This window comes from Numida meleagris, chromosome 4, assembly GCF_002078875.1.
Source record: "Numida meleagris isolate 19003 breed g44 Domestic line chromosome 4, NumMel1.0, whole genome shotgun sequence".
NCBI classification, from domain to species: Eukaryota; Metazoa; Chordata; class Aves; order Galliformes; family Numididae; genus Numida; species Numida meleagris.
The window spans coordinates 8324665-8347560 of NC_034412.1; the positions used below are offsets into that span (position 1 = coordinate 8324665).

The 22896-nt window shown below is 63.0% G+C and overlaps 5 protein-coding genes across 11 annotated transcripts; 4 read left to right on the forward strand and 1 right to left on the reverse strand.

Moving 5' to 3' along the window:
* Positions 7 to 6920, forward strand: ECE2 (endothelin converting enzyme 2). 3 transcript variants are annotated; one of them, XR_002437989.1, is made up of 19 exons: positions 7 to 40; positions 1339 to 1425; positions 1762 to 1906; positions 2042 to 2257; positions 2333 to 2457; positions 2546 to 2692; positions 2770 to 2835; positions 2988 to 3176; positions 3455 to 3597; positions 3685 to 3799; positions 4054 to 4164; positions 4345 to 4443; positions 4516 to 4593; positions 4693 to 4796; positions 5146 to 5256; positions 5353 to 5420; positions 5590 to 5648; positions 5979 to 6169; positions 6243 to 6334. XR_002437989.1 is itself a non-coding variant. In XM_021394637.1 (19 exons), exons 1-19 carry the CDS (start codon positions 8 to 10, stop codon positions 6610 to 6612), a joined length of 2301 nt encoding a protein of 766 aa, XP_021250312.1. In that variant the 5' UTR covers position 7; the 3' UTR covers positions 6613 to 6917. The 3 variants fall into 3 exon arrangements, 2 of the variants coding, with proteins under 2 accessions (XP_021250312.1, XP_021250313.1); XM_021394637.1 differs by lacking the exon at positions 5590 to 5648 and adding an exon at positions 6436 to 6917 and having other exon boundaries at positions 6243 to 6338; XM_021394638.1 differs by lacking the exons at positions 4054 to 4164; positions 5590 to 5648 and adding an exon at positions 6436 to 6920 and having other exon boundaries at positions 6243 to 6338.
* On the forward strand, positions 6997 to 9792 carry LOC110397799 (mitochondrial ubiquitin ligase activator of nfkb 1-A-like). Of its 2 annotated transcripts, none has more exons than XM_021394639.1 (5): positions 6997 to 7247; positions 7526 to 7664; positions 7874 to 7961; positions 8036 to 8156; positions 8333 to 9792. In XM_021394639.1, exons 1-5 carry the CDS (start codon positions 7012 to 7014, stop codon positions 9012 to 9014), a joined length of 1266 nt encoding a protein of 421 aa, XP_021250314.1. In that variant the 5' UTR covers positions 6997 to 7011; the 3' UTR covers positions 9015 to 9792. The 2 variants fall into 2 exon arrangements, with proteins under 2 accessions (XP_021250314.1, XP_021250315.1); XM_021394640.1 differs by having other exon boundaries at positions 7146 to 7247; positions 7478 to 7664.
* Positions 12795 to 15013, forward strand: CAMK2N2 (calcium/calmodulin dependent protein kinase II inhibitor 2). The gene is made up of 2 exons (XM_021394645.1): positions 12795 to 12996; positions 14447 to 15013. Exons 1-2 carry the CDS (start codon positions 12828 to 12830, stop codon positions 14515 to 14517), a joined length of 240 nt encoding a protein of 79 aa, XP_021250320.1. The 5' UTR covers positions 12795 to 12827; the 3' UTR covers positions 14518 to 15013.
* LOC110397802 (endothelin-converting enzyme 2-like) lies at positions 16226 to 20386 on the reverse strand. Of its 3 annotated transcripts, none has more exons than XM_021394643.1 (3): positions 20010 to 20386; positions 18535 to 18818; positions 16226 to 17139 (listed from the first exon to the last, which is right to left on the reverse strand). In XM_021394643.1, the coding sequence occupies exons 1-3, from the start codon at positions 20362 to 20364 to the stop codon at positions 16852 to 16854; spliced, it is 927 nt and encodes a 308-aa protein (XP_021250318.1). In that variant the 5' UTR covers positions 20365 to 20386; the 3' UTR covers positions 16226 to 16851. The 3 variants fall into 3 exon arrangements, 2 of the variants coding, with proteins under 2 accessions (XP_021250318.1, XP_021250319.1); XM_021394644.1 differs by having other exon boundaries at positions 18535 to 18882; positions 20010 to 20320; XR_002437991.1 differs by having other exon boundaries at positions 17058 to 17139; positions 17906 to 18818.
* ALG3 (ALG3, alpha-1,3- mannosyltransferase) lies at positions 20326 to 22702 on the forward strand. 2 transcript variants are annotated; one of them, XM_021394641.1, is made up of 9 exons: positions 20326 to 20489; positions 20565 to 20664; positions 20742 to 20889; positions 20962 to 21122; positions 21200 to 21320; positions 21527 to 21732; positions 21868 to 21947; positions 22081 to 22225; positions 22316 to 22702. In XM_021394641.1, the coding sequence occupies exons 1-9, from the start codon at positions 20363 to 20365 to the stop codon at positions 22503 to 22505; spliced, it is 1278 nt and encodes a 425-aa protein (XP_021250316.1). In that variant the 5' UTR covers positions 20326 to 20362; the 3' UTR covers positions 22506 to 22702. The 2 variants fall into 2 exon arrangements, with proteins under 2 accessions (XP_021250316.1, XP_021250317.1); XM_021394642.1 differs by having other exon boundaries at positions 21871 to 21947.

The window sequence follows — 22896 nt, forward strand, 5'->3', positions numbered from 1 at the left end:
GGCCAGGATGAACGTGGCCCTGCAGGAGCTCGGACACGCCGTGAGTGTCGGCAGGGAGGGACGCAGGGGACAGGAGGTGGGGGCGCGGGGACAGCCCGCGTCTTTGGGCTGGAGAGCTGCGGGAGATGGGGAGGGCTGCAGGGGGATGCGGGGGGAAGGAGCCGGGAGGAGAAAGGGGATTGAGAGCCCGTGGGATGAGGGGGCTGGAGGGGCTCCCCACGGCAGCAGGGGGAGAGGGGGAAAGGGACCTCCCTGCTGGGGGAAATGGGGCAGCTCGGGATGAACCCAGAGCCCCTCGCTGTGCCAGAGCGGGGAGCACACCTGGAGCTTGTGGATGCCGCCCGTAGGGTGCCCCATAGCAAGCCCCGGGGCTGGGGGGCCCATTCTCCCCATGGATGGGGCAGCTGGAGCCCAGGGTCCAGGTCCTGCCCCAGCCTCAGGAGAGGTGCAGCTGGAGGTGACACGGGGCACCATGGCAGACTGGGGTGCCCAGCTGGCCCCGATCCCAGGCTGCCTGCTGCCACCATTCCACAGAGATGCTTCCCAGGACCCCCCTGCCAAGCCCCCTCCCTGGGTCCCAGTGATGGGCAGGGGAGCTGGGAGCGGGGAGCAGAGCACTTATTCTTCCCCCCCCACTCTCTCCCCCCCGGCAACTTCATGCCCCTGAGCACTGCAGAGATGCGCAGATGGAGGCTGAGCCACAGCCCACCCAGGCATTAACTGTGAAGCCTAAGGATGGCGCACACCCAGAAACACTATAGCAAAGCACCCAGCTCCTTCATCCAGTTCAATCCCCCCCATCCCTACCTCCTAGCTGAGCCCTTTGCAGCCTCCATGGCCGTGGGGTGCAAGCAGAAGGGCTGCCTCCACACCCTGGTGCAAAAGGGTCCCTGGCCCACCAGTGTCACTGGTCCTTTACAACCAGCTGATGCCCCCTGGTACCCCTGTCCCCCTGGATCCCCGCACCCTGCCCTGCACAAGACAGGGGGGAAGGGGAGAGGGCTTCCAGATGTTTCAGACCGGTGCACATCTGCATGGAAAGTTCCAGGTGGGGGGGAGGGGAGAGGCAGCAGCACTAAGCAACGGTTGCCAGGAGATAGGGAGTGCATCTCCGCGGCGATGTGGCACCTGTCAGCGGGGTGATGCCGCCGTTGCCATGGTGATGCGCAGGGATGCTCAGGCCCCTGAGGCCCCCACCAGCATCCCACATTGCGCTCCCCAGGGTGAACTGGGGATGGGGCCAGCTTCTGGGGGAGGCCCCGTCCTCCCACTGCACCTGCTGTAAGAGGCAGAGGGGGCAGTGGGGTGCAGCCCCCCCAGCCCGCTTTCCCCTCTCAGATGCCTGACTACAAGCATGCCACGCTGCAGGAGGACGAGGGCCCGGAGGCAGCAGGGGATGGCAGCGCTTCCCCTGACAGCGTAGAGGTGAGCTATGCTCCAGTCCCCCTGCTTTGCTTGGGACCCCTTTCCTGCAGCCCCAGCCTGCCCGCAGCGGGAGTGGGGCCGGGAGCCCAGCCAGCCCTGGCTGTCCCCAGACAATGTGCTGGGAGGCAGCCAAAATGCAGCAGAGTGTTCCCCTTCCCTGCAGCTGGGTGGGGGTGCACCAGTATCCACAAATGGCTTGTCCGTAAGGGATGCACCACCTTCAGGGTGACTGCTTCCAAGCTTGGTCCCCATCTGGTCCCCATGCCCCACAGCCAAGCCGGGGCTCCTGGGAGCAGTTAGGGGGGGATGTGATGCCAGCCCCTGCCTCCTGCCCAGGTGGGGTTTCGGAAGGGGACAGGGCCACTGCTGAGCCGCCTGGCCTCGCGGTCCCAACTGGAGCTGGTGCTCTGTACTGTCGCCGTCACACTGGCCCTGCTGCTCAGCGTCACTGTCGTGGCTCTGGCCATCCAGTACAGCAGAGGTAGGAGACGCCTGTGCTGGGGTAGAGATGGCATCCCCCGTCGTGGGGACAGCAGGTCGCTGTGTGCTGTACTCACCCTGGGGAGCAGTCCCACTCCGTGCCTCAGTTTCCCCCCAGGCATGCCTTCCCCTGCAGATCCCTCCCACACCATGTGCCTGACGGATGCCTGCATCCGGGTGGCCAGCAAGATCCTGGAGGCCCTGGACACGGACACCGACCCGTGCCAGGACTTCTACCAGTACTCATGCGGGGGCTGGATCAAGAGGAACCCACTGCCCAATGGGCGCTCCAAGTGGAGCACCTTCAACAGCATCTGGGACCAGAACCAGGCCATCATGAAGCACCTCCTTGGTGGGCATGGGGGGAGGGGGGGCTGTCAGAGGGGGCCAGCAGAAGGAGTTTGGGCTGAGCTGTAGTATCCTGCAGAGAACTCCAGCTTCAACTCCAGCAGCGAGGCGGAGAGGAAGACGCAGCGCTACTACCTGTCCTGCCTCAAGGAGCAGAGAATCGAGGAGCTAGGCTCCCAGCCCCTCATGGAGCTCATCGACAAGGTGAGGGCTCAGTCAGCCCTGGGGACAGCCCTGGAGCCTTCCCCACTGCACTGGGTGACAAACACGCCCTGGTACCATTTGGTGGCAGATCGGCGGATGGAACGTCACCGGCTCCTGGAACCAGAGCAGCTTCATGGAGGTGCTGAAGATGGTGTCAGGCACCTACCGAGCAACCCCGTTCTTCACCGTGTATGTGGGTGCGGACTCCAAGAGCTCCAACAGCAATGTCATCCAGGTGGGCACCAGGGGCAGCAGGCAGTGGGGGCACTGGGACGTATGGGATGCCCATGCTGCTGCCCCTCTGTCTTCCAGGTGGACCAGTCGGGCCTTTTCCTCCCATCCCGGGATTACTACCTGAACAAGACTGCCAATGAGAAGGTGAGTCCAGGAGCACTGCATGGAGCTGGGGGCTTGGGGACAGCGGGTCCAGGGGGGCAGCAGGTCTGAGCCCCCCGGAGGTGGCATGGGGTGGCCAAACTGGGAACCCAGGGGCAGAGGAGAACTGCAGATGTGTCTTTGGGTCTCGCCAGGTCCTGACTGCGTACCTGGACTACATGGTGGAGCTGGGCACACTGCTGGGGGGGACCAAGGAGCCCACCCGCCTGCAGATGCAGCAGGTGCTGGACTTCGAGACGCTGCTGGCCAACATCACCGTGCCGCAGGCTGAGCGGCGGGATGATGAGAAGATCTACCACAAGATGAGCATCGCTGAGCTGCAGGTGGACATGCTCCTCCTGGGTCTGGAACACAAGAGGAGGTTGTTCAGGGCAGGGCCATGCTCAGCATACCCTGGGCAGCCCAGCACGTGGACATGCTGCAGTGCGGTGCTCACCCCACCATCACTGGGATTTGGGGAACTCTGTGGGCATCCCTTGTCCTGCTGCTGTGGTAGAAACAGGGAGCAGTGGTTTGGGGCAGAAAACAGATTTGGAGTGGTGGGGGACCTGGGGACACCCAGGAAGGGTGGTGCTGAACCATTTTCCCCATGCCCCTGCAGGTCCTTGCCCCCGCCATCGACTGGCTGGATTACCTGTCCTATGCACTGGCCCCGCTGGAGCTGGCCGAGACGGAGCCAGTGGTGGTGTATGGGGACACCTACCTCCAGCAGGTCTCTGAGCTCATCAACAGCACCGACAGGAGGTGAGCACCCCCAGGCCCCTATTTGGGCATAGGACATCCCCCATGCACTGGTCTTGTGGCCACGTGCAGCATCCTTCTGCCCTACAGCATCCTGAACAACTACCTGATCTGGAACCTGGTGCAGAAAACAGCCTCCAGCCTGGACCAGCGCTTTGAGACAGCCCAGGAGAGGCTGCTGGAGACACTCTATGGCACCAGGAAGGTAATAGGGGGTTAGGGCCACCCTTCTCTATTCACAGCAGTGCAGAGGTAGATGGGATTGCTTCTGCCCTTGGGGACCCCTTGGGATGCTAAGCCCCAGATGCTGCAGAAGGATTTGGGGAACAACTTTTGGGATGCAGGGTTTCACTGTGGAGCATCTCCCCACAGCCAGGGGGAGGCAGTGGGCAGGGAGGGAGCGGGGATCGGGGTCTGTGGCTGCCTGGCATCTCAGGGGCTCCGGTCTCACTCCCACAGTCCTGCACGCCCCGCTGGCAGACCTGCATCTCAAACACAGATGACACGCTGGGCTTCGCCCTGGGCTCCCTCTTTGTCAAAGCCACCTTCGACCGGGACAGCAAGGCCATCGTGAGGACACATTCCCTCCCCATCCATGGGAACTCCTGTTTTCTCCCAGATCCTGGGGAGCGGTGAAATGGGACCCCCAGTATTGGGGATGGGATGGGGGGGCTCACCCATGGTTACCTCCTGCCCAACTCATCCCTGTGTGGGGGCACAGGGGAACACAGAATCCCCTCCTGTCCCCAGGCGGAGGAGATGATCAGTGAGATCCGGACGGCCTTTGAGGTGTCCCTGGACCAGCTGGACTGGATGGATGAGAAGACCAGGCAGGCAGCCAAGGAGAAGGTGAGAGACCCTCAGGAGACCCCTCCAGTATCCCCCAGGCCCATCTCACCACCAGGGCTTCTCCCCATGCAGGCAGATGCCATCTATGACATGATCGGCTTCCCAGAATTCATCCTGGACAACAAAGAGCTGGACGATGTCTATGATGGGGTAGGGGCTCATGGAGAGGGGTCCAACACATTCACACAACCCATGGCGGGACAATGCAGCAAGAGACAGTCCTTCCTCACCCATCCTCTTCCTCACCAGTACGAGGTCTCGGAGGACTCCTTCTTCCAGAACATGCTCAACTTCTACAACTTCTCTGCCAAAGTGATGGCTGACCAGCTGCGGAAACCTCCCAATCGTGACCAGTAAGCGGGATGGAGGGCTATAGGGGTAGAGGAAGTGAGCAGAGGCTGGCACCATCACGGTGTCATGGTGGCAGCAAGCCACCTGAGGGTGGCATAGAGGTCCTGGGTCATTTAGGCATCCCTGCCCCACAGGTGACCACCAGGGTGGGAACAAGGGTTAGAGCATATCAAGAAATGGGGTGGCACAGAAAATCGTGGGGACTCTGTCTTATCCCCAGTATGGATGCAGGGTCCTTTGACAGGGGGTGGGTGCCAGCCCCATGCAGGGGGGACCCAAGGAGGGAGATGGCACAGGAGGGCCCTGGAGGGGCCAGACAGAGGGGACACATCCCTGTCTCCTATCCCCCAGGTGGAGCATGACCCCACAGACCGTCAATGCCTACTACCTGCCCACCAAGAACGGCATCGTGTTCCCCGCCGGCATCCTGCAGGCACCCTTCTATGCCCGCAACCACCCCAAGTGAGCCTGATATGGGGCTGGGGGCAGCTCACGGCTGGGGGGCACTCATGAGCTGGAGGGGCTGCATTCACCCACCTCTTTCCTGCGGTCCCATAGAGCCCTCAATTTCGGTGGCATCGGTGTAGTGATGGGGCATGAACTGACCCACGCCTTTGATGACCAAGGTGAGAGCAACAAGAGCCCCCATCGCCTTCCCATCCCCTTCCCAGACTTATCTCCTGGGTGTGGGGAGAGGGTGTCGCTTTGCCATCCATTGCATCATGCGTGCTCGTGGCCCTGGCCACCCCCCCAACCTGGCTGGCTGGCTTCCCCTTCTATGTCCTGTTTCCCCAGGTGGCACCTGCCGATACCTCCCCCTGGCTTCTCTGTGCAGCTTTCGCTCCATCCGCTTGGTGAGGACACGGTGTCTGCAGCTCGGGCCGGCCCGTGGCTCCCCAGCCTCCTCCTCATCCTCCTTTTGGGATGGGTCCCTCTCACATCTGCTCTGCTTTGCACCTTCACCGGAGCCAATGGGGATGAGCAGGGGCCAAGGGGGAATTTGGGGTCACAGGGGATAGCAGGGGACTCTGTAGGGGGATAAATACACTGCAGGGGCTGGGGGACACTGTGCCCCCGGGGTGCATGAACCCAAGGCTCCAGGTCCCCTGAAGGCCCCCATGGTGCTCGGTTTGGGGAACCCTGCAGCAGGTTTGGAGTCGCTGCCCCATGGTTTGGTCCCACAGGCCGCGAGTATGACAAGGAGGGCAACCTGCGGCCCTGGTGGCAGAACTCCTCGCTGGAGGCCTTCAAGAACCGCACAGCCTGCATGACGGAGCAGTACGGCCGCTACACCGTGCACCGCGAGAACGTCAACGGCCGCCAGACACTGGGAGAGAACATTGCCGACAACGGCGGGCTCAAGGCAGCCTACAATGTGAGTGGGACTGCTTGGATGGGAGGCACAGCCCTTAACCCCCTCCCATGGTTTCATGGCGTCCATCCCACAGGCATACAAATCCTGGCTGCAGAAGAATGGAGAAGAGAAGCAGCTCCCGGCACTGGGGCTTACCAACCACCAGCTCTTCTTTGTGGGTTTTGCGCAAGTATGGCTTCACGCCCTTCACAGCCCCACGGTGCCACTTCCGTGCCCCAAAGTGGGGGTCTTGTTTCCCCATCCCTACAGCCATTCCCTTCCCCCAGGTGTGGTGCTCGGTCCGGACACCCGAGAGCTCCCACGAAGGGCTGGTGACCGACCCGCACAGCCCCGACAAGTACCGCGTCATCGGCACCCTCAGTAACTCGCGGGACTTCGTGCAACACTTTGGCTGCCCGCTGGGCTCGCCCATGAACCCCGGCAAGCACTGTGAGGTGTGGTAGGGACGGGGACCCCCCCCTCAGGGGGTGCCCCAGCTCTGCCTCCCACCCCGCTCATGCCAGGGGAGCGTCCCCAGGCTGTGCGGACGGAGGCTGGGTGCTGCCCGGCCCCGCTGTCCCCGCGCTCCCTCCTGCCCCGGCTTGGATCCCCCATCCCCGCCCGCCGGGCCCGGCCGCGGGCACTGGTGCCTTCCGCTGCGGGTGGCTCTCGCTGACTTTATTTGAACGATTAAATGCAGTTTCCACCTATGCCAACATCTCCGGGTCCTTCGTCGGGGAGTGGGACCGGAGGTATCCGAGGGACTGGGTCGCTACGGGGATGCACGCACCCCAGCGGCAGCAACGGGAGGGAAAATGGCGGCAGTGGCACTGAGTACTAGCAGGGCGGCACCGCGCCGCGCAATGCCCGCCGGGACTTGTAGGCACTTGCAGGCCTCGCGGCGAGCAGCGCGGCTTGGCGCAGGGCACGACGGGAGCTGTAGTTTCGACGCGAAGGATGATGGGAAACGTAGTTCCGGCCCCCGCAGGCCCCGCCGCCGCACTGCGGGGTCTGCACTACATCTCCCAGCAGGCAGCGCGGCCGGGCCTGGGTCCGGGCCTAGGCGCCTTGGGGGGCGGCGGGGCCGGGCCGGGCCGGGGTGAGCGGCGGCAGCGGGGCCGGACCGGGGGGCTGGGGCCGGACTAGGGGGCTGTGCTCGGGCTGGGAGTTCCGGGCCTGCTGGGGAGCGCCAGGCCTCGGTGAGGCCCTGGGTGCAGGGCCCGGGCCGGGTGCTGGGTGCAGGATGAGGAGGGAGTGCAGGCCGCAGGCTGGGTGCGGGGTGCAGGCCCCAGCATTGCGGGTGCCGAGCTGACCCCCGCGGGGTCACAGGTAGTGGGACGTCCCCAGCGCCTCCCCAGCCACGAGCTCACCTTGCAGAGCCGCTGCCCCAGCCCGTGCCATGGATGCGCTGCCCATCACGCCCGTGGAGTTGCTGTGCCTGGGCTCCAGCCTCGCCTTCTCCAGCCTCTTCTACTACCTGTACAGGAAGAAAGCCCGAGTTGTGGCACGCATACAGGTAGCCTGTCTCACTGTGCCCTCTCCCACCCGCTGTCCCTACCCCATTGTCCGGTCCAGAGGCGGTGCACCCTGCTGATGTCTACATCCTCCATCAGTGTCATTATACCTAGCACCAGCAGGTCATATCCTGCCGAATGCCATGCACAAATCTGCTGCTGCCAGCCCATCTGACTGTGCCTGTGTTCATGCTGAGCCCTACTCTTCTAGGAGGCCCCAAAACTCCAGGTTGACGACAGTTTACCAGCACTGGTGTCTGCAGCTGATGGGAGGTGCCTGCCTTATGTTGCCCTGGAAGGTAAGGCATACCCATGGCCACATGCTGGGAACAGGCTCTCCTCCTTTGGCTGCAATACATCCGTTTGTCCTCAGGCATAGTGCTGCCAGCCAAGGCTGCGCTGTCCAGCCATTACCACGGGGGGATGCAGGGCGTGATCCAGAAGCTGCTTCTGAAAGAGCATCGGCTCATCTGGAACAGCTTGGCACGGAGCTGGTGAGCAACAGAGGGGACATCAGGGACTGGCAGGTCCAGACCCCAGCCTCTGGGGACACATGAGAGGCAGAAAGCAGCTTGCTTAGAGACTGCAGTCCTTACCCCACAGTTCAGCCCTAGCAGCTCAGGTTTCCTTCACATTCTCCACATATCAGTGCTGTACTCTCTGCTTGCAGGACTGAGAGCGAGCGGGTGCTCTCAGAGCAGGTCTACACCGTCCCCTTCTTGCTGGCTTCCCCGGATGCTGAGGCAGTGACACAGGTGAGCGTGGAGAGCCCGCTGAAAGCTGTCTGCCTGCCCCTGGAAATGGTGTATGAGCGCTTCCAGCAGCCAGCTCACGGCTTCCGCGACCTGCTGGGCCACTACCTGAGTGGAGAGAAACCCAAAGGCATCCTTGAGACAGAGGAGATGCTGCGAGTTGGGGCTGGGCTGACAGGCATGGGGGAGCTGGCCCTGCACCCTGACGGCTCCCTGCACCTCCAGCCACCAGCACGGGAGGGCGAGTATTTCTTGTGCCTGGGGGACTGGCAGACAGTGCTGGCTGAGCTGGAGTCATCCAGAGGGTTTTGGAAGGGGGCAGCTATGTTGTGTGCCATGGTGGGGTTGGCAGTCCTCCTGCACACCCTGTGCCGTGCCATCCGCCACAAGCACCAGGACAAGGAGCTGGAGGTGGAGGAGAATGATGATGAGGGGCTGGAGGATTCCTGTGTGGTTTGCCTTACCCGGCCCCGTGAGTGTGTCCTCCTGGGCTGTGGCCACATCTGCTGCTGCTTCCGCTGCTTCCAGGCCTTGCCCACTCGTCTCTGCCCCATCTGCCGGGGGCCCATTGACCGTGTAGTGCCCCTGTACCAGGCCTGAGAGCATCAAGGGGGTGGTAGGGGCAGTGCCAACCAAACCTGGCCTGAAGCTTGTAGAAATCTCAGCTGTCCACTGGCGTGCAGCTGGGTGGTTCCTGCTGGGGAGGGAGAGGTCCTGGTTTACCCCTGTCTATTCTGGGGTAGGGCTGAGGGGATTTACAGCCTAGTCATCCTATTTGCCCCTTTGTCTGCCCAAGGCACAGCCCCACCCCAAACATGAGAGCGTAGGGTCAATGTACTCCTGGTGCCTGACACGAGGAGAGGAGGAGAGGAGGCTCTGCACCATTCTGGGTCTACTCTCTGAGTCCTGAACACTCCCCCACCCCACCCCCCCTCCCCTTCCCTCCCCTCCCTGCAATGTGGCTTTTTTCCTTGTTCTGCTTTTCCAGTGTGTGGCTTTGTCTGTGGGTAAATGATAGGACTGGGGGGAGATCCCAGGGCTGGTGGGACACAGCTGGGAAAGGGGGGGGTACAGAAACCACCTAGAGCCACCACTGTGTCACACCCTGGCACTAGCATTCCCCTACCATGTGCCTGCACCCACTAAGCAGAACCTGTGGGGGCTGAAAAATTCCCCTTTGCTTGCTGCTGTGGCACCTGGGCAGGGGAATGAGGACAGCGTGGGCTGCGACATCCTGCTGTCCCTCACCACAGCCTCCCAGGGCTGGAGGACAGCCCCGAGGCAGCCTCCAGCACCTGCTGAGCCCCGTGCACCCGCCCCAGAGCCAGCGCAGGAGTGACGCGTGGTTGTTTGTCATTGATAAAGCTGAGGAGCCAAGCACAGCCTCGCGTCTTCCTTCGCGCCGTTACAGCGGGGCTGGGAAGTGCTGCCATTCCCTCCCAACCCAGCTAGGCAGGGGACCCCTGGCTGCGGGTGCATCCTTTGGGACAGCCCCAAAAGGCGCGAGGATGGGGATGAAGGAGGGGGGGGTGCTGTTACCAAGGCAACTGTGCTCTTCCGGTCTCCATGGCAACTGCTCCCCTGGACTGTTCCCCATCACTGCCTGCAGTCGCCCAGGCAACTCACAGGCTCTCCCAGCTCCTGCAGCTTCAGGGCACCCGGGATTTGGGGTGGGAGTGATGCTGGCAGCCTGACCGCAGTGTGTGGCTATGGGGTTCTGTGCCCTCTGCCTGAGGCAGCCGTCCCATCACTCCTGGATTGGGGTCAGGCACTCACTTGGGGCAGAGGTGTCCCCAGGGCCCAGTGCCACAGCCACAATGCCCCCAAACACCCAGATAAACCTCCAGGGACCCACATGCATCGTTGAAGTGAGGGAGTTTCCCCACCTTTCCCCCACATTCTCTCACCCCTGTCTCTCCCCCTCACCAGTATGGCCGTGCTGCGCTGCAGAGTGAGCAGTGGGGACCGAGTCCCCTGCACCAGCCGGTCATCCCCCCCCGCAGCAGGAGGATTTCTGGAAGGAGATAAATACCAGATGGGAGAGGGCCGGGCTGCCAGGAACGCGTTCCCCGCGTGCCAAGAGCTGCTGGCGCGAGTGGGTGCGTGGGCTGGGAGGTGTCTGCGCACCCGGAGACTGCTCTCCTCGCTCCTGGGGCTGAGCCAGGGATGGGCAGAAAGGGGTCCATGGCCACCCCTGGCTGGTGGCACCAGGTTGAAGCCCCACAGCACTGAGGGTAGAGAGGGAAGGGGATGTGTCCCACTGCACCCGGTCCCCACAGGCACAGAAAGGTGCAGGCACCCCTCCTGCCACCCTGTGCCCCCAGGGAAGCCACCAGCCCGACAGCGACCCGGCCACACAGATCCTGCAGCGCAGCCCGGAGCGGTGCCAGGCAGCACCATGATTCAACCCCACAGCACCAGCCAGAGGCCAGCAATGCCAGCCTGCCCTGCTTGGGGCTGCAGCGCCCGTGCCCCTGGGTGAACCCACTGCACATCCCCACCATCACCCTGGGGACGTTTGGTTTGGGGACACGTGCAGAGAACACGATACTGAACCACGTTCCCATCCTTCAGCACCCGAGGGGACCCGGGTGTCCCCACAGCTGCCAATGCCATCCAGAGTCCTGCAGGTGCCCACCATGCCCCCCAGGGCTGCCAGTTCACTGCCTCTTGCCTCCTTATCTGTTGTCATGGTGATGGAAATGTGCTGACAGATGAGGGATGGAGCTTGTCACCCCCTCAGGGATGCTGTCTGCCCAGCGGGGTCGGTCTCCCCAATACTGGGACCCCATGGGACAAAAGGCTTTTCCCACAAAGCGCCTGGCACAGCTCACAGCTCTGCCCTACCGCCCCATATGAGGGACAAAGCAGGACACAGGTGGCACTTGCAGGTGACCCTGGCCAGCCCCATGCAGTGCACTGGGGACAGGCACTCCGGGAGGTGGCAGTGGGGAGATGGCACCCAGCGAGCAGAAGTGCCATTTCACGTTTCTTGGCAGGGCTGGCAGCAAGCAGATGGAGGCACCAGGAGCAGGCTGCAGGCACAGCTCTGCACCACCAGCGCCCGACCTGCTGCCCGGGGGGAGAGCCAGCCCCCGGTGTGACACCCACCCAGGTTTGCCACTTGCCCACCCGCATCCCAAACACCAAGAGCCCCGCCGTAAGGCCAAACCAAAGCCCTATCCCTGCTCAGCCAACCCCAGCGTGGTGCCCCCACCGTGACCCACTCCCAGAGCACAACGTCCTGCTGCCATCCCCCCCGCAGCCCATCTGCTGCCCTAGTCCTGCGGCTCGCCGCTCCCTGCCCATGGGCAGCGGCACGTGGGCCCAGCAATGGGGAAAGCAGGGCACATCTCAGCGTGGGCCTCTCGCCTATTTTCCCAGGCGCTTCTTTTTGTGGGAGCAGAAGCTGTCAGATGAAGGGGTTCGAGCCGATTCCCCAGCAAAGGCGGTGATGAAGGATTGCCTCACTGGTGGGGAGCAGGCTCTGCAGAGCCCAGCACAAAGGGAACAGCACAGCCAAGCCTTCCTGAAATAGCAGCACCTGCCCTCTTGCATGGACCGGTCCCACCGTTGCTCTTCTGCAGCAGCTTTCATCTGCGATCTCAAAGGACAGGAGGATGGTGGCATTAAGAAACAGACCCCATCCCTTCCCCCCCCCAAGCCTGAGCCTAAATAACCCCCTGGCGATGGGGAGGGGCATCCCAGGTGGGGCGTTCTCAGCGCCATTGATGCCAGCGTGGTGCAGCTGTGGCTCTTGGGGGTAGGGGGGACATGACGGTCCTTGGGGGCTGACAGCAGCTCTCTCCTCGCTGACCCATGGCACATCCCCACGGGGATGGCTTTGTCCCATCTCGTTCTTATCGCCCCGTGGCTCTGCCCCAGCTGATGGCTGAGCCAAGGGGCAGCAGTGTCCCCATGGGCACCCACACCACAGCCCCACCGACAGATACACCCAGCGCGCCTCCATCTGGGTGCACGCAGTGACCCCCACGGACCCACAGATCGGGGGACACCCTGCGTGGGGGCTGCAGGAGGGGCTGTCAGGGATGGGGATGGGAAAGCAACGCTGTGCTGGGGGCTGACACGGGGGATCCCTGCCTGGGCCACGGGCTCAGTGGGGCGGGGGGGACCCACGCATACGGTGCTGCGCTGGGGATGGGCGCACGGAGAGCGGAAGGACCCCGGGACGTGGGGACGGACAGCCACCCCCGGTCCCCCCACGCGTCCCGTCCTGTCCCGTCCGCGGTGCTCGGAGCCGCCCCCTCCCGCCCCGCCGGGGTGGGGGGGTCCCCGCTCCCCCCGGATGCATGACTTCATCCTTCCGCCCGGCTTTCCTCCCCGCCGCCGCCGCCGCCGCCGCAGACTGGCTCCCGGCTCGGCGCGGCGCGGCTCGGCCCGCTCGGCCCCGCCATGTCGCAGGTGCTGCCCTACGGCGAGGACAAGGTGGGTCGCTACGGCGCCGAGCCCGAGGCGGGGGAGCTGCCCTTCAGCTGCCGCCTGCAGGACACCAACGCCTTCTTCGGGGGCAACCAGGGCAAGCGGCCCCCCAAGCTGGGACAGATCGGCCGCGCCAAGAGAGGTACGGATTCCCCCGACCCGGCGCCGCGACCCCTCGGTTCCCCCCGGACCCCCGGTTGTGCCCCGCAGCATCCCCGGTACCCCCGGTGCTGCCCCCGGCAACGCTCTGCCGCTGCACCTGCGGCTGTGCCCTATAGCAGCGCCGGGACCTCCGGCTGTGCCCTATAGCATCCTCAGCGCTGCCCTGTAGCATCCTCGGCTGTGCCCGATAGCATCCCCGGCGCTGCCCCCCCCCCCCGTCGCCGGACTGCAGCTGTGCCCCATAGCATCCCCAGCACCGCATCCCCGCCTCTGTCCCCCGGCACCGGGCAGCTCCGGGAATCCCACTCTGCGGCGCAGCCCCAAAGCCGCAGGATGGACCCCCCCGCTGCCCCCGGAGTACCCTGGGCATCCCTGGGGCTGCCCCCCGCCCCCTCCGGAGCTGCTCTTCGCGGTTGCCGCACCCCCTCCCCGGGATGCCCCCCCGGCCCTATAGGCAGCCCCCCCGGCCCCATAGCACTCTCCCTGCCGCATCCTCGCCTGCTGCAGAGACCCCACAGCAGCGATGCTCAGCAGCATCACCCTCGCTTTGTGCCCCCTCGGGGCTCCGTAAGGCTGTGTGTATGTCCCCCCCCCCCCCCGCTTCCCTTCATGCCGCAGAGACCCTATAGCAGCTCAATCCGAACCCAAATAAATACCACCTCCCCTTGCTCCATCCCCATCCATCCATCCTTGGGGAACCCTGAGAGCAGCCCCCTCCCCACCTGCTCGGAGGAGACACAGCCCACCCTCGTCTTGAGCAAAAGGGGGGCACACAGACCCCCCCCCAGCACTCCCACCCCTGAGAGGTGATGCACCGCTGCCCGTGCCCCCCCCACTTCATTTTGCAGTGCTGATGGATGAGGGCAGCGGACCCCCTCAGTGGGGCTGGGGGAGGCCCAGAGGGGGATGCTGGGGGGTTCTGCATCGCGATGATGTTGATGGAGGGGCTCTGTCCAACTGCGGGGGTCTGTCCGGGGGTGCTCTGCTGATGCCTATTGCTGGTGGGGGGAGGTCTGTTCGAAGGAAGATGACTGGGGGGGGGGGGGGCCTGATGATGCTGATTGCCAGGGTGGGGGGTCCTCACAGCCCCCCCCCATAACGCCACACTGCAGCGAGCGATGCCGTGGGGGCCCAATGGTGCCCCCCCCCACTGGGTCATTACCCATTCTGCTCCTGTTGCTCTCATCAGCGGTGCCGCAGCGCGAAGGGGGGGTCCTTCCCACCCCCATTTCCCCATCCAACCACCCGCACCTGGCTGCTGGGGGGGGCACCCCGTTGCCTCACATCCCATAGGGTGGGGGTCCCATACCCAAGCCCTCGGAATAGGGCAACGGTGGGGCTGCGGGGGGAAGGGGGGGGAGGAGGGTATGGAGCCACCCCCGCTCGTGTCCCCACACCCACCCGCGTCCCCCCCCCGCGTGTCCCCGCAGTGGTGATCGAGGATGACCGGATAGACGAGGTGCTCAAGGGCATGACGGAGAAGTCGCCGTCGGGGGTATAAACCCGGAGAACCACCACCAGGACCCACGGAGGGGGGGGGGGCATGCCCACGCCCCCCCCCACACCCCGGGGAGGGGGTACCGCACGCCGGGGGCCCCCGCTCCATCCCCGCCTTCGGGGCAGCCCCCTCGGGCCATGCACTTTACCCCCCCCTTCCCCTGGGCAGAGGGACCCCCCCCAAAAAAATATATACCTTTAAGGTGTGGGGGGGTCGGAGCGGACTCGGAGCGCTGCTGCTGCCCGGAGATATTCTTTGCTCCATCGTTTTTTGCATGAGCTTTGGTGGCCCGAGCGCCGTGTCCTGGTGTCGAGGGTCAGCCCCACTCCGGCACGCTTCTTTTTAACAGGAAAAATCCTCATATTTGTATTTTTATATCTATCGATCCGAATCTTTGTTAAAAACGATCGATCCGCCGACGTCGGTCCGCTGTTGGAGTCTGCAGTGTAAAGGGGTCATATTTTTTTCCATAAGAAAACAACAAAAAGAGAGAAAAAAATATATATATATAAAAGGGGGGGAGATGGAGAGAGAAAGGGAGAGAAAAGGAGAAAAAGGGAGAAAGGGGGGAAATGGAGAAAAGAGTCAAAAGGGGGGAAAGAAGAGTGAAAGGGGGAAAACAAAAAAGAGTGAAAAGGGGGAAATAAAAAGAGTGAAAAGGGGAAAATAAAGAGTGAAAGGGGGAAAAAAAGAGTGAAAAGGGGGAAATAAAAAGAGTGAAAGGGGGAAAACAAAAAAGAGTGAAAGGGGGGAAATAAAAAGAGTGAAAGGGGGAAAATAAAAAAGAGTGAAAGGGGGGAAATAAAAAGAGTGAAAGGGGGAAAATAAAAAGAGTGAAAGGGGGAAANAAATAAAAAGAGTGAAAGGGGGAAAATAAAAAGAGTGAAAGGGGGAAAATAAAAAGTGAAAAGGGTGAAATAAGAGTGAAAAGGGGGAAATAAAAAGAGTGAAAAGGGGGAAATAAAAAGAGTGAAAACGGGGAAATAAAGAGTGAAAGGGGGAAAATAAAAAGAGTGAAAAGGGGGAAATAAAGAGTGAAAGGGGGAAAATAAAAAGAGTGAAAAGGGGAAAATAAAAAGAGTGAAAAGGGGAAAAAAGAGTGAAAAGAGAGAAAGGGGGAAATGGAAAAAAGGGAGAATATGAAGAAAGGGGGAAAAAAAGAAAAGAGAAAGGGGAAAAAGCAGAAAAAGAGAAAAGGGGACAAAAAGGGGGGGAAGGAAAAATGAGACAAAGAAAAGACAGAAAATGGAAAAAAGAGAGAAGGGGGGGGAAAGAGAGAAAAGGGGGGGAGGGAAGGAAAAAAAGAGAGAGTGAAAGGGAAAAAAGAGAGAAAAACACAGCCTGGGGGGGGGGAACTGCACCGCCATCATCCATCGCCCCGCGGCCGCCTCTGTCCGGAGGGATGCGGGATTCGGGGGGGGCTGTGGGGGGGGGTTATAGGGGAACAGGGGTCCGCTCCTGAGCTGTCGTTTTTAATTTTGTACTTTAATTTAATTTTGTTTTGTAAGAAGCTTCTCGGGGAGGGTCGGGGCGGGGGGTGGGGGGTGCATGAGAAAAGCCGTCATTCTTTTTTCGGTCGCCTCCGAGCGGCGTTTACGGGGACAAAAAAATGCAAAAAAAAAAAAAAAAAAAAATGAAAAAAAAAAAGGAAAAAAAAATCCAGGAAAAAAAAAAAAAGACAACCATACACACACACACACAAAACAAGGAGGAAGAGGAGCGATCCGCGCGCCATCGTGTTCCACCAACGGCCCATTGTAACGTCCAGCGCCATTTGTCACTGTACGGTGAACAAAACGCGATGAATAAAATACATCCATGTTCCGCCGCCGCCTGCTCGTTCCTCAACTCCCCCGCCTCGGCACCCCCTGGCTCCGGGGGGGCCCTGCTGACCCATTTACATGATGGTAGAGCCCTGTGCCCGGGAACGGGGCTGCTGTCCCCCCCACCCTGTCCCCTGCACCTCCCCCCGGGCCTGGGACACCCTGCTCAGTCAGTGCGTCACCTGCCTGCCGTGTGTGTCACCTCCCCTGGCACAGGGGTGTCCCCAGACCGCAGGGGACAGCACATCAGGGTCACATCCCGCCCCCCCCCCTCAAGGCCTGGCACTGGGTCACAGCAGCGCTGGGGGCCGGGGGGGGCTGGAATTAAACCCGCTGCAGTCTGATTCTCGGCCGCGCAGCCCAGCGCCCTGGCTGCAATCCGATAGGATGGGGGGGGGCACAAAGCAATGGGCAGCGCACGGCCCCGCTGCCCCCCCCCCAGCCCTGAACAGCTGGGATGGGGAGCTGGATTCCCCCACCCCAAAACGAAAGGCACAGAGGTGACACTGCGGGGTCACAGTTCGATGGTGCGGAGGAAGTCCTCGTCCTCATCCTCCTCTGTGGCGATGGGGGGCGGTGGGGCCGGGGGGGGCCGCCCCAGCTGCCTGCCCAGGGCCAGGTCGGGGGGGGCCAGGGGCTGCCCCTTGCACATGATGTAGACGAAGTAGTGGAAGGCGTCCCCGCAGGCGGCGTGCCGCAGGGACCAGCCGAAGGCCTCCTGTGCGTAGTGCGGGGCGCGGAAATGGGGCTGCGCGAAGGTGATGGAGAGGAAGCGGCCCCCCGGGCGCAGCACGCGGCTCACCTGTTGGAGGGGGAGGGGGGAACACGGCGTCACTTTGTCCCATTCATCAGCCCCAGCCCTCCCCAAGAGACCCGTCCATCCCCCCCACCCTGCGTCCCCCCCAGGTGCGGTTGGAACGGGGAAGGACTCGGCCCTTTAATCACCATTTTCTCCTGGCTGGAGCTAAGCCCCCGCTAATAGGATGGAAAAGAACATCAATTTTCTTGCTTGGCTTTATCCAATGTCAAAAGGCTCTCGCGGCCGGCGTCCGCGTGCTCCGCATGCCAAGGAGCGCCGGGGTGGCTGCGGCAATGGGATGCCGGCACAGCACCAGGGCTCCATCCCAAAAATCCCCGTAACGCTGCTGGCCAAGGACCACCCTGCACTGGGATGGGAACAGCACTGGGCATAGGGACGGGAGTGTCCCCAGGGGTGTCCCTAAGTCATCCCCCCCCCTCGTCGCCACGCAGCAGTGATCCCGTTAGGGGGCTCCCTAAGAGGATTATGGGGCGGGGGCTGCTCGGCCCCCCCTGGGATGGCGGTGGCATAATGGAGGTTTCCAGGTCAGAGGCAGCAATGGTATGGGGAGGGGGGGGCCCAAATGCGGCAAACGAGTGGGAAAAGCAGTGGGTGCCCACCAGGGAGGGGGCTGAGCCCTCCGAGAGGACAGCGGGGACTAAAGGATGGTGCTGTGCCCGGCGGTGCTGGGGGAGGGCAGGGATTGAACACAGGATTAAAAATGGGAAAAAAAAATGAGGAAAAAAAAAAAAAAGACCTAAATCCTTACTGCTTGGCCCAGTGACAAGGACAGGCAGGGATGGGATGCCAGGGCTGGGCTCGGTGCTGGCAGTGTGCAGGGTGCCCCCTCCACTGGGATGCTATGGGGCACAAGAGGATGGGGCAGCCCCAGCCGTGTGGGGACCATGGTTCTGGTGTCAGCCCCTGGGGAGGAGGGCTGGGGGCTGCCGGCACCCCACTGCCCGCCCCGCTGCACTGAGGCAGCTCCATCCTGCTGCCAATTAATGGGGGCCCGGAGGCATTGCCTGTCCCCGTGGCAACGCCACAGCCCTGTCGATGCTGACGGGGGTTTCCATGGCAACACCGAGATGGGGACCACGGGACAGGGACCCCGCTAAGGAGATCGAAGCTGAGCCAGGATGGGGGGGGGGGGTGGATGGGCTGTCACTGTCCCACTGCTGTCACCTTGCCTGGGGCTGTCAGGGCCACGCTGCCCCCCATGTACCCATAGCCGTAGGGATGGGGCTCGTTTTGCGTGACACTCCTGGGGATCTGGGCTACAGGAGTCTGGGGGGCACCAAAAGGGGTTGTGGGAGTATCTCTGCATGCCCCTCCAGCCCCAGTACTTATCACCCAGTCATCTGGGGCGGGGAAGGCACTGCCCCATTCCCGCCATACCTCCGCCAGCACCCGGCGCATCGCAGCGGCACCGCGGGGGGACACGTGCCAGGGGTCAGCCTCCTCCACCAGCAGCACGTCCAGCGTGCCCTTCTCCAGCACCACATCGAAGGAAGCGTCGGGGAAGGTCAGGGCACGCATGTCCATGACGGCCCAGCGCAGGCTGGGGCAGTGGGCGTAGCGGGCGCGCATGGCCTCCACACAGGCAGGTGAGAAGTCGATGCTGGTGACGTCGGGGTAGCCCAGCTCATGCAGCTCGTAGCTCAGGGCGCTGGTCCCGCAGCCTGCGCCGGGATGGGGATGCTCAGTAGGGGCTGGTCGCAATGGGACTCCCAAGTAGGGCCCTGCCTGGTGTCACCAGTTCCAGTGAGACTCCAGTGGGATGCTCCCAAGACCTTGAGCCCCCCACTCCAATGGGAGCATCATGGGAACCCCAAATCCTTGTGCTCCCCAACCCTATCTGTGCTCCCCCAGGACCCAAGTGCTGTCCCAGAGATGCTCGGCTGGGGACTGACTCAGTGTGACCTCCAGGTGGAATCCTCCCTTGTGTCCCCCACCCCAATGGGACACCCAAGCAAGATCTTGCCTTGTGCCCTCGAGGGCCCCAGTGGCACCCTAAGGAGAACCCTAAGATCCTGTGCCCCATAACCCTAACACAACGTCCACGTCCCCCATCCCTGCCCACATCCCCCATGACCTGAGCAGAGATGTCCTGGGGATGCTCAGCTGGGGGATGATCCCAGTGAGATCCCCAAGATCGTGTGCCACCCAACCCTGCCCATGTGCCCCAGCCCTGCCAATGCACCCCAGGACCCAAGTGCTGTCTCAGGAATGTTTGGCTAGAGATAATCTCAAGGGGATCCCTAAGCGGGATCCAGCCTTGTGCCCCTTGGGACCCCAACGGGACCCCCAAGACCTTGTGACCCCCAACCCTGCCCACATCCCCGGGGACCCCAGTAGAAACGTCCTGGGGATACTCAGGCGGGGGCTGATCCCGATGAGACTCCCAAGACCTAGTGCCCCCCACCGCAACGGGACCCCCAAGATCTTGCGCCTTCGCCCCAATGGGACCCCCAAAACCTTGCGTCCCCCAACCCAGTCCGTGCCCCCCAGGAGCCGAGCAATGTCCTGGGGGCGCTCATCCGGGGGCTGACTCCAACGGGACCCCCCAGAGGGCTCCCGCCGAGTGCCCCCCAGACCCCAGCGGATGGCAGCGCGGTGCCGAGCCGGGCACGGCGGGCTACAGCTCAGCCCCGGGGGTGGCTGTCCGCAGCCGCTAAGCCGCTAAAGGGATCGGCGATGACACCGCCTGACGACACCTGCCCGGCTCAGCTCAGCCCGCTAAGTCGCGCGGCTCAGGTGGGATTAGAGCGCACTGACACCGCCCCGCCGCCCCTCCCCGCTCCGTCCCGCATCGCTACAGCCGCACCCCCCGAGCCCCGGGGCCACCCCCCACCCTGACACCGCGCCCGTACCGAGCACGAGGATGCGATCGTCGGGGCGCAGCTCGGGCTCCAGCAACGCGCGGAACCGCTCGAAGCCGCCCAACCACTCCTGGGGCTCAGCGCCCGCCCGGCGGTACCGCTCCTCCCAGAAGCGGCGCTGCCCGTAGCACCGATTGGCGGCGGCGGGCGGGGGGCGCCGCTCCATGGCGACGGCGGCGAACACGTGCAGCTTCCGGTGTGCATCTGCTAAGAGCTTCCGGCTGGGAGCGTTGTGCTGCATGCAGATTTCCGGTCCCACCGCTGGGGACTTCCGGTCCTCCTGCTGAGGGCTTCCGGATGGAAACGCGTCCTCACCCGTAAAGAGTTCCGTCTGGGGAGGAGGCATGGCGGTGGGGTTGCGCCGGGTCTGTCGGGAGGTGCTGCTGGAGCCCCGCTACACGCCGCTGGTGGCCGCCTGCCTGTGCCTGGCGGAGGGCGGCGTCAACCTGTGGGTGATCCGCAGGGTCCCCTGTGAGTAACGGGCGGTGCGGGGCGGGGTGCGGGGAGCCCCGAGCCGCCCTCCTCAGCCGCCCGCCCACCCCGCAGACACCGAGATCGACTGGCAGGCGTACATGCAGGAGGTGGAGGGCTTCGCCAACGGCACCCGCGACTACACGCAGCTGCGGGGCGGCACCGGGCCGCTGGTGTGAGTATAGGGCCTATGGGGAGGGCGGTGTGGGGCGGGATGGGGGGCAACGCGGCCCGCCCGGTCTGTGCCCGCAGCTACCCCGCCGGCTTTGTGTACCTCTTCCTGGGGCTGTACTATGCCACGGGCCGCGGGGCCGACATCCGCCTGGCGCAGCACATCTTCGCCGGGCTCTACCTGCTCAACCTGCTGCTCGTCTTCCGCATCTACTGCCGCACCTGCAAGGTAGGGGGTACCACCCCGAGCGGCCCTGTGTGCCACCCACCGGGCCCCGCCACTGAGCCCCTGTCCTGCTAGGTCCCCCCGTATGTGTTCTTCTTCATGTGCTGCGCCTCCTACCGCATCCACTCCATCTTCGTCTTGCGGCTCTTCAACGACCCCGTGGCCATGGCCATCCTCTTTCTCGCTGTCAACTTCTTCCTGGAGGACTGCTGGTCCTGGGGCTGCCTGCTGTTCAGGTGTGGGGTCAGCGGGGCTGGCCTCAGCATGAGGCTCTCCCCTCGTAGGCTGTGCTGTAACCCCACTTCCCACCTAGCCTGGCTGTGTCAGTGAAGATGAACATCCTCCTCTTCGCACCCGGGTTGCTCTTTCTCCTCCTACAGCGTTTCGGCCTTTTGGGCTGCATCCCCAAGCTCTGCATCTGTGCTGTACTCCAGGTTGGTCCCTGCCCCTCGCCATTGCCTGCTGTCACCAGAGTGTCCTGTAGACCCCTGGGTGGGTGTGCTGCAGCTCCAGCACCTGTGTTGGCCCCATACAACTAACAGCAGACCCCCAGGGCTCCCAGCTTTGGCTGTCCTGCATACACACCTCAGCACACAGTGGGGGTGACAGAGCCCCAGCTGTTGGCTGCTGTATCTTGCAGGTGGCCCTAGGGCTGCCCTTCCTGCTGGAGAATCCCGTGGGGTACCTGACACGCTCCTTCGACCTGGGCCGTCAGTTCCAGTTCAAGTGGACAGTGAATTGGCGCTTCCTCCCAGAGGAGGTGTTCCACCACCGGGCTTTCCATGCTGGGCTGCTCCTGGCCCACCTGGCTGGCTTGGTGCTCTTTGCAATGCACCGATGGCACAGGTGAGACCTGAGTGTCCCCATGGGTACTAAACCCTTGTCAACCATACCCTCCCAGTCCCCATAGTTGTGGCTCATGGTGGGAAACTGGGGTGGGAAAGACTTTGAGCAGCTGAGACTGATGTTTGTGCTTCCCAGCAGGTCCAAAGAAAGCATCCTATCTCTGCTGAAGGATCCAGCTGAGAGGAAGCACCCATCCCCTCCCTTGAGTGTCAACAATATCCTTTGGCAGAGTGCGGGGCGAGGAGAGGGGGAAGGGCAGGGCAAGCACTGGAAGGCTGCTCGTGGGGAGCCATGGAGGGGGGGTTGCACATCTAGCTTCTTGGGTTTGTCACCTCAATGGTCGCTCACAGATCATCTTCATCCTCTTCTCCTCCAACTTTCTGGGCGTCTGCTGCAGCCGCTCCCTGCACTACCAGTTCTACGTCTGGTACTTCCACACGCTGCCCTACCTGCTGTGGTGCACCCCGACCTCCAAGCTTGCCCACATGCCCAAGTATGTGCTGGCAGGGCTCGGTGTCCTGTGGCTGCTGGGGTTTTGAGGGGGCTGTTGTGCCCCCCTACTGACCCCTGGCTCCCCCCACAGGGTGCTGCTGCTGGGCGTGATCGAGCTCTGCTGGAACACCTACCCCTCCACTGTCTGCAGCTCCCTGTCCCTGCACATCTGTCACGGACTGGTCTTGCTCCAGCTGTGGTACGGCACAGCCCTGCCACCAGCCCCACAGCCCCCCCAGCCCAGCAAGAAGTCTGCTCCCCTCTCCAGGAAGGCACAGTGAGAGCACGGCTGGCTGGACGATGGGAAGGGACTCCGGGTCAGCTCCTTCTGCTTGCTCTTCTGCCCACCTTGCTTCCAGGTTGCCCCTGGCCACCCAAGGAGGGCCACGAGCCCTGGAACTGTGTGAAGGAGGCAGTGTGGGAGCCTGTGCTGGGCAGGACTTCTCCAATAAAGGGGCTCTGGGGGCCCTTCCCTGGCTGCAGTGTCCTCGTGCTGTGGCAATGCCTGGACTGCACTTCCTTCTCAGCCTTTGGAGAGTGGTGCCTGGGGCCAGCGTGTGGAACAAGGTTAAGTCAGAGCATCTGCAGAACTCTCTGCTGCAAGGCATGAGTGGCTTTGATACCCCTCCTGCAGCCTGGCCGTTCCCTAACCTCCTGTCTGCTCCCTCCCCC

Coding starts and splice junctions, on each gene's coding strand:
- LOC110397802 (XM_021394643.1), bottom strand. CDS start 20,364: ATGCCTCCTCCCCAGACGGAACTCTTTACGGGTGAGGACGCGTTTCCA. Junction 18,819..20,009: donor CGATCGCATCCTCGTGCTCG/GTACGGGCGCGG, acceptor ATCCCGGCGCAG/GCTGCGGGACCAGCGCCCTG. Junction 17,140..18,534: donor TGCGCCGGGTGCTGGCGGAG/GTATGGCGGGAA, acceptor CCCCTCCAACAG/GTGAGCCGCGTGCTGCGCCC.
- ALG3 (XM_021394641.1), top strand. CDS start 20,363: ATGGCGGTGGGGTTGCGCCGGGTCTGTCGGGAGGTGCTGCTGGAGCCC. Junction 20,890..20,961: donor TCTACTGCCGCACCTGCAAG/GTAGGGGGTACC, acceptor CTGTCCTGCTAG/GTCCCCCCGTATGTGTTCTT. Junction 21,948..22,080: donor CCCTCCCTTGAGTGTCAACA/ATATCCTTTGGC, acceptor ATGGTCGCTCAC/AGATCATCTTCATCCTCTTC.
- CAMK2N2 (XM_021394645.1), top strand. CDS start 12,828: ATGTCGCAGGTGCTGCCCTACGGCGAGGACAAGGTGGGTCGCTACGGC. Junction 12,997..14,446: donor GATCGGCCGCGCCAAGAGAG/GTACGGATTCCC, acceptor GTGTCCCCGCAG/TGGTGATCGAGGATGACCGG.
- LOC110397799 (XM_021394639.1), top strand. CDS start 7,012: ATGCCCGCCGGGACTTGTAGGCACTTGCAGGCCTCGCGGCGAGCAGCG. Junction 7,248..7,525: donor CGGGGCCGGGCCGGGCCGGG/GTGAGCGGCGGC, acceptor CTCACCTTGCAG/AGCCGCTGCCCCAGCCCGTG. Junction 8,157..8,332: donor AACAGCTTGGCACGGAGCTG/GTGAGCAACAGA, acceptor CTCTGCTTGCAG/GACTGAGAGCGAGCGGGTGC.
- ECE2 (XM_021394637.1), top strand. CDS start 8: ATGAACGTGGCCCTGCAGGAGCTCGGACACGCC. Junction 3,598..3,684: donor ATCAACAGCACCGACAGGAG/GTGAGCACCCCC, acceptor TCTGCCCTACAG/CATCCTGAACAACTACCTGA. Junction 4,797..5,145: donor AAACCTCCCAATCGTGACCA/GTAAGCGGGATG, acceptor CCTATCCCCCAG/GTGGAGCATGACCCCACAGA.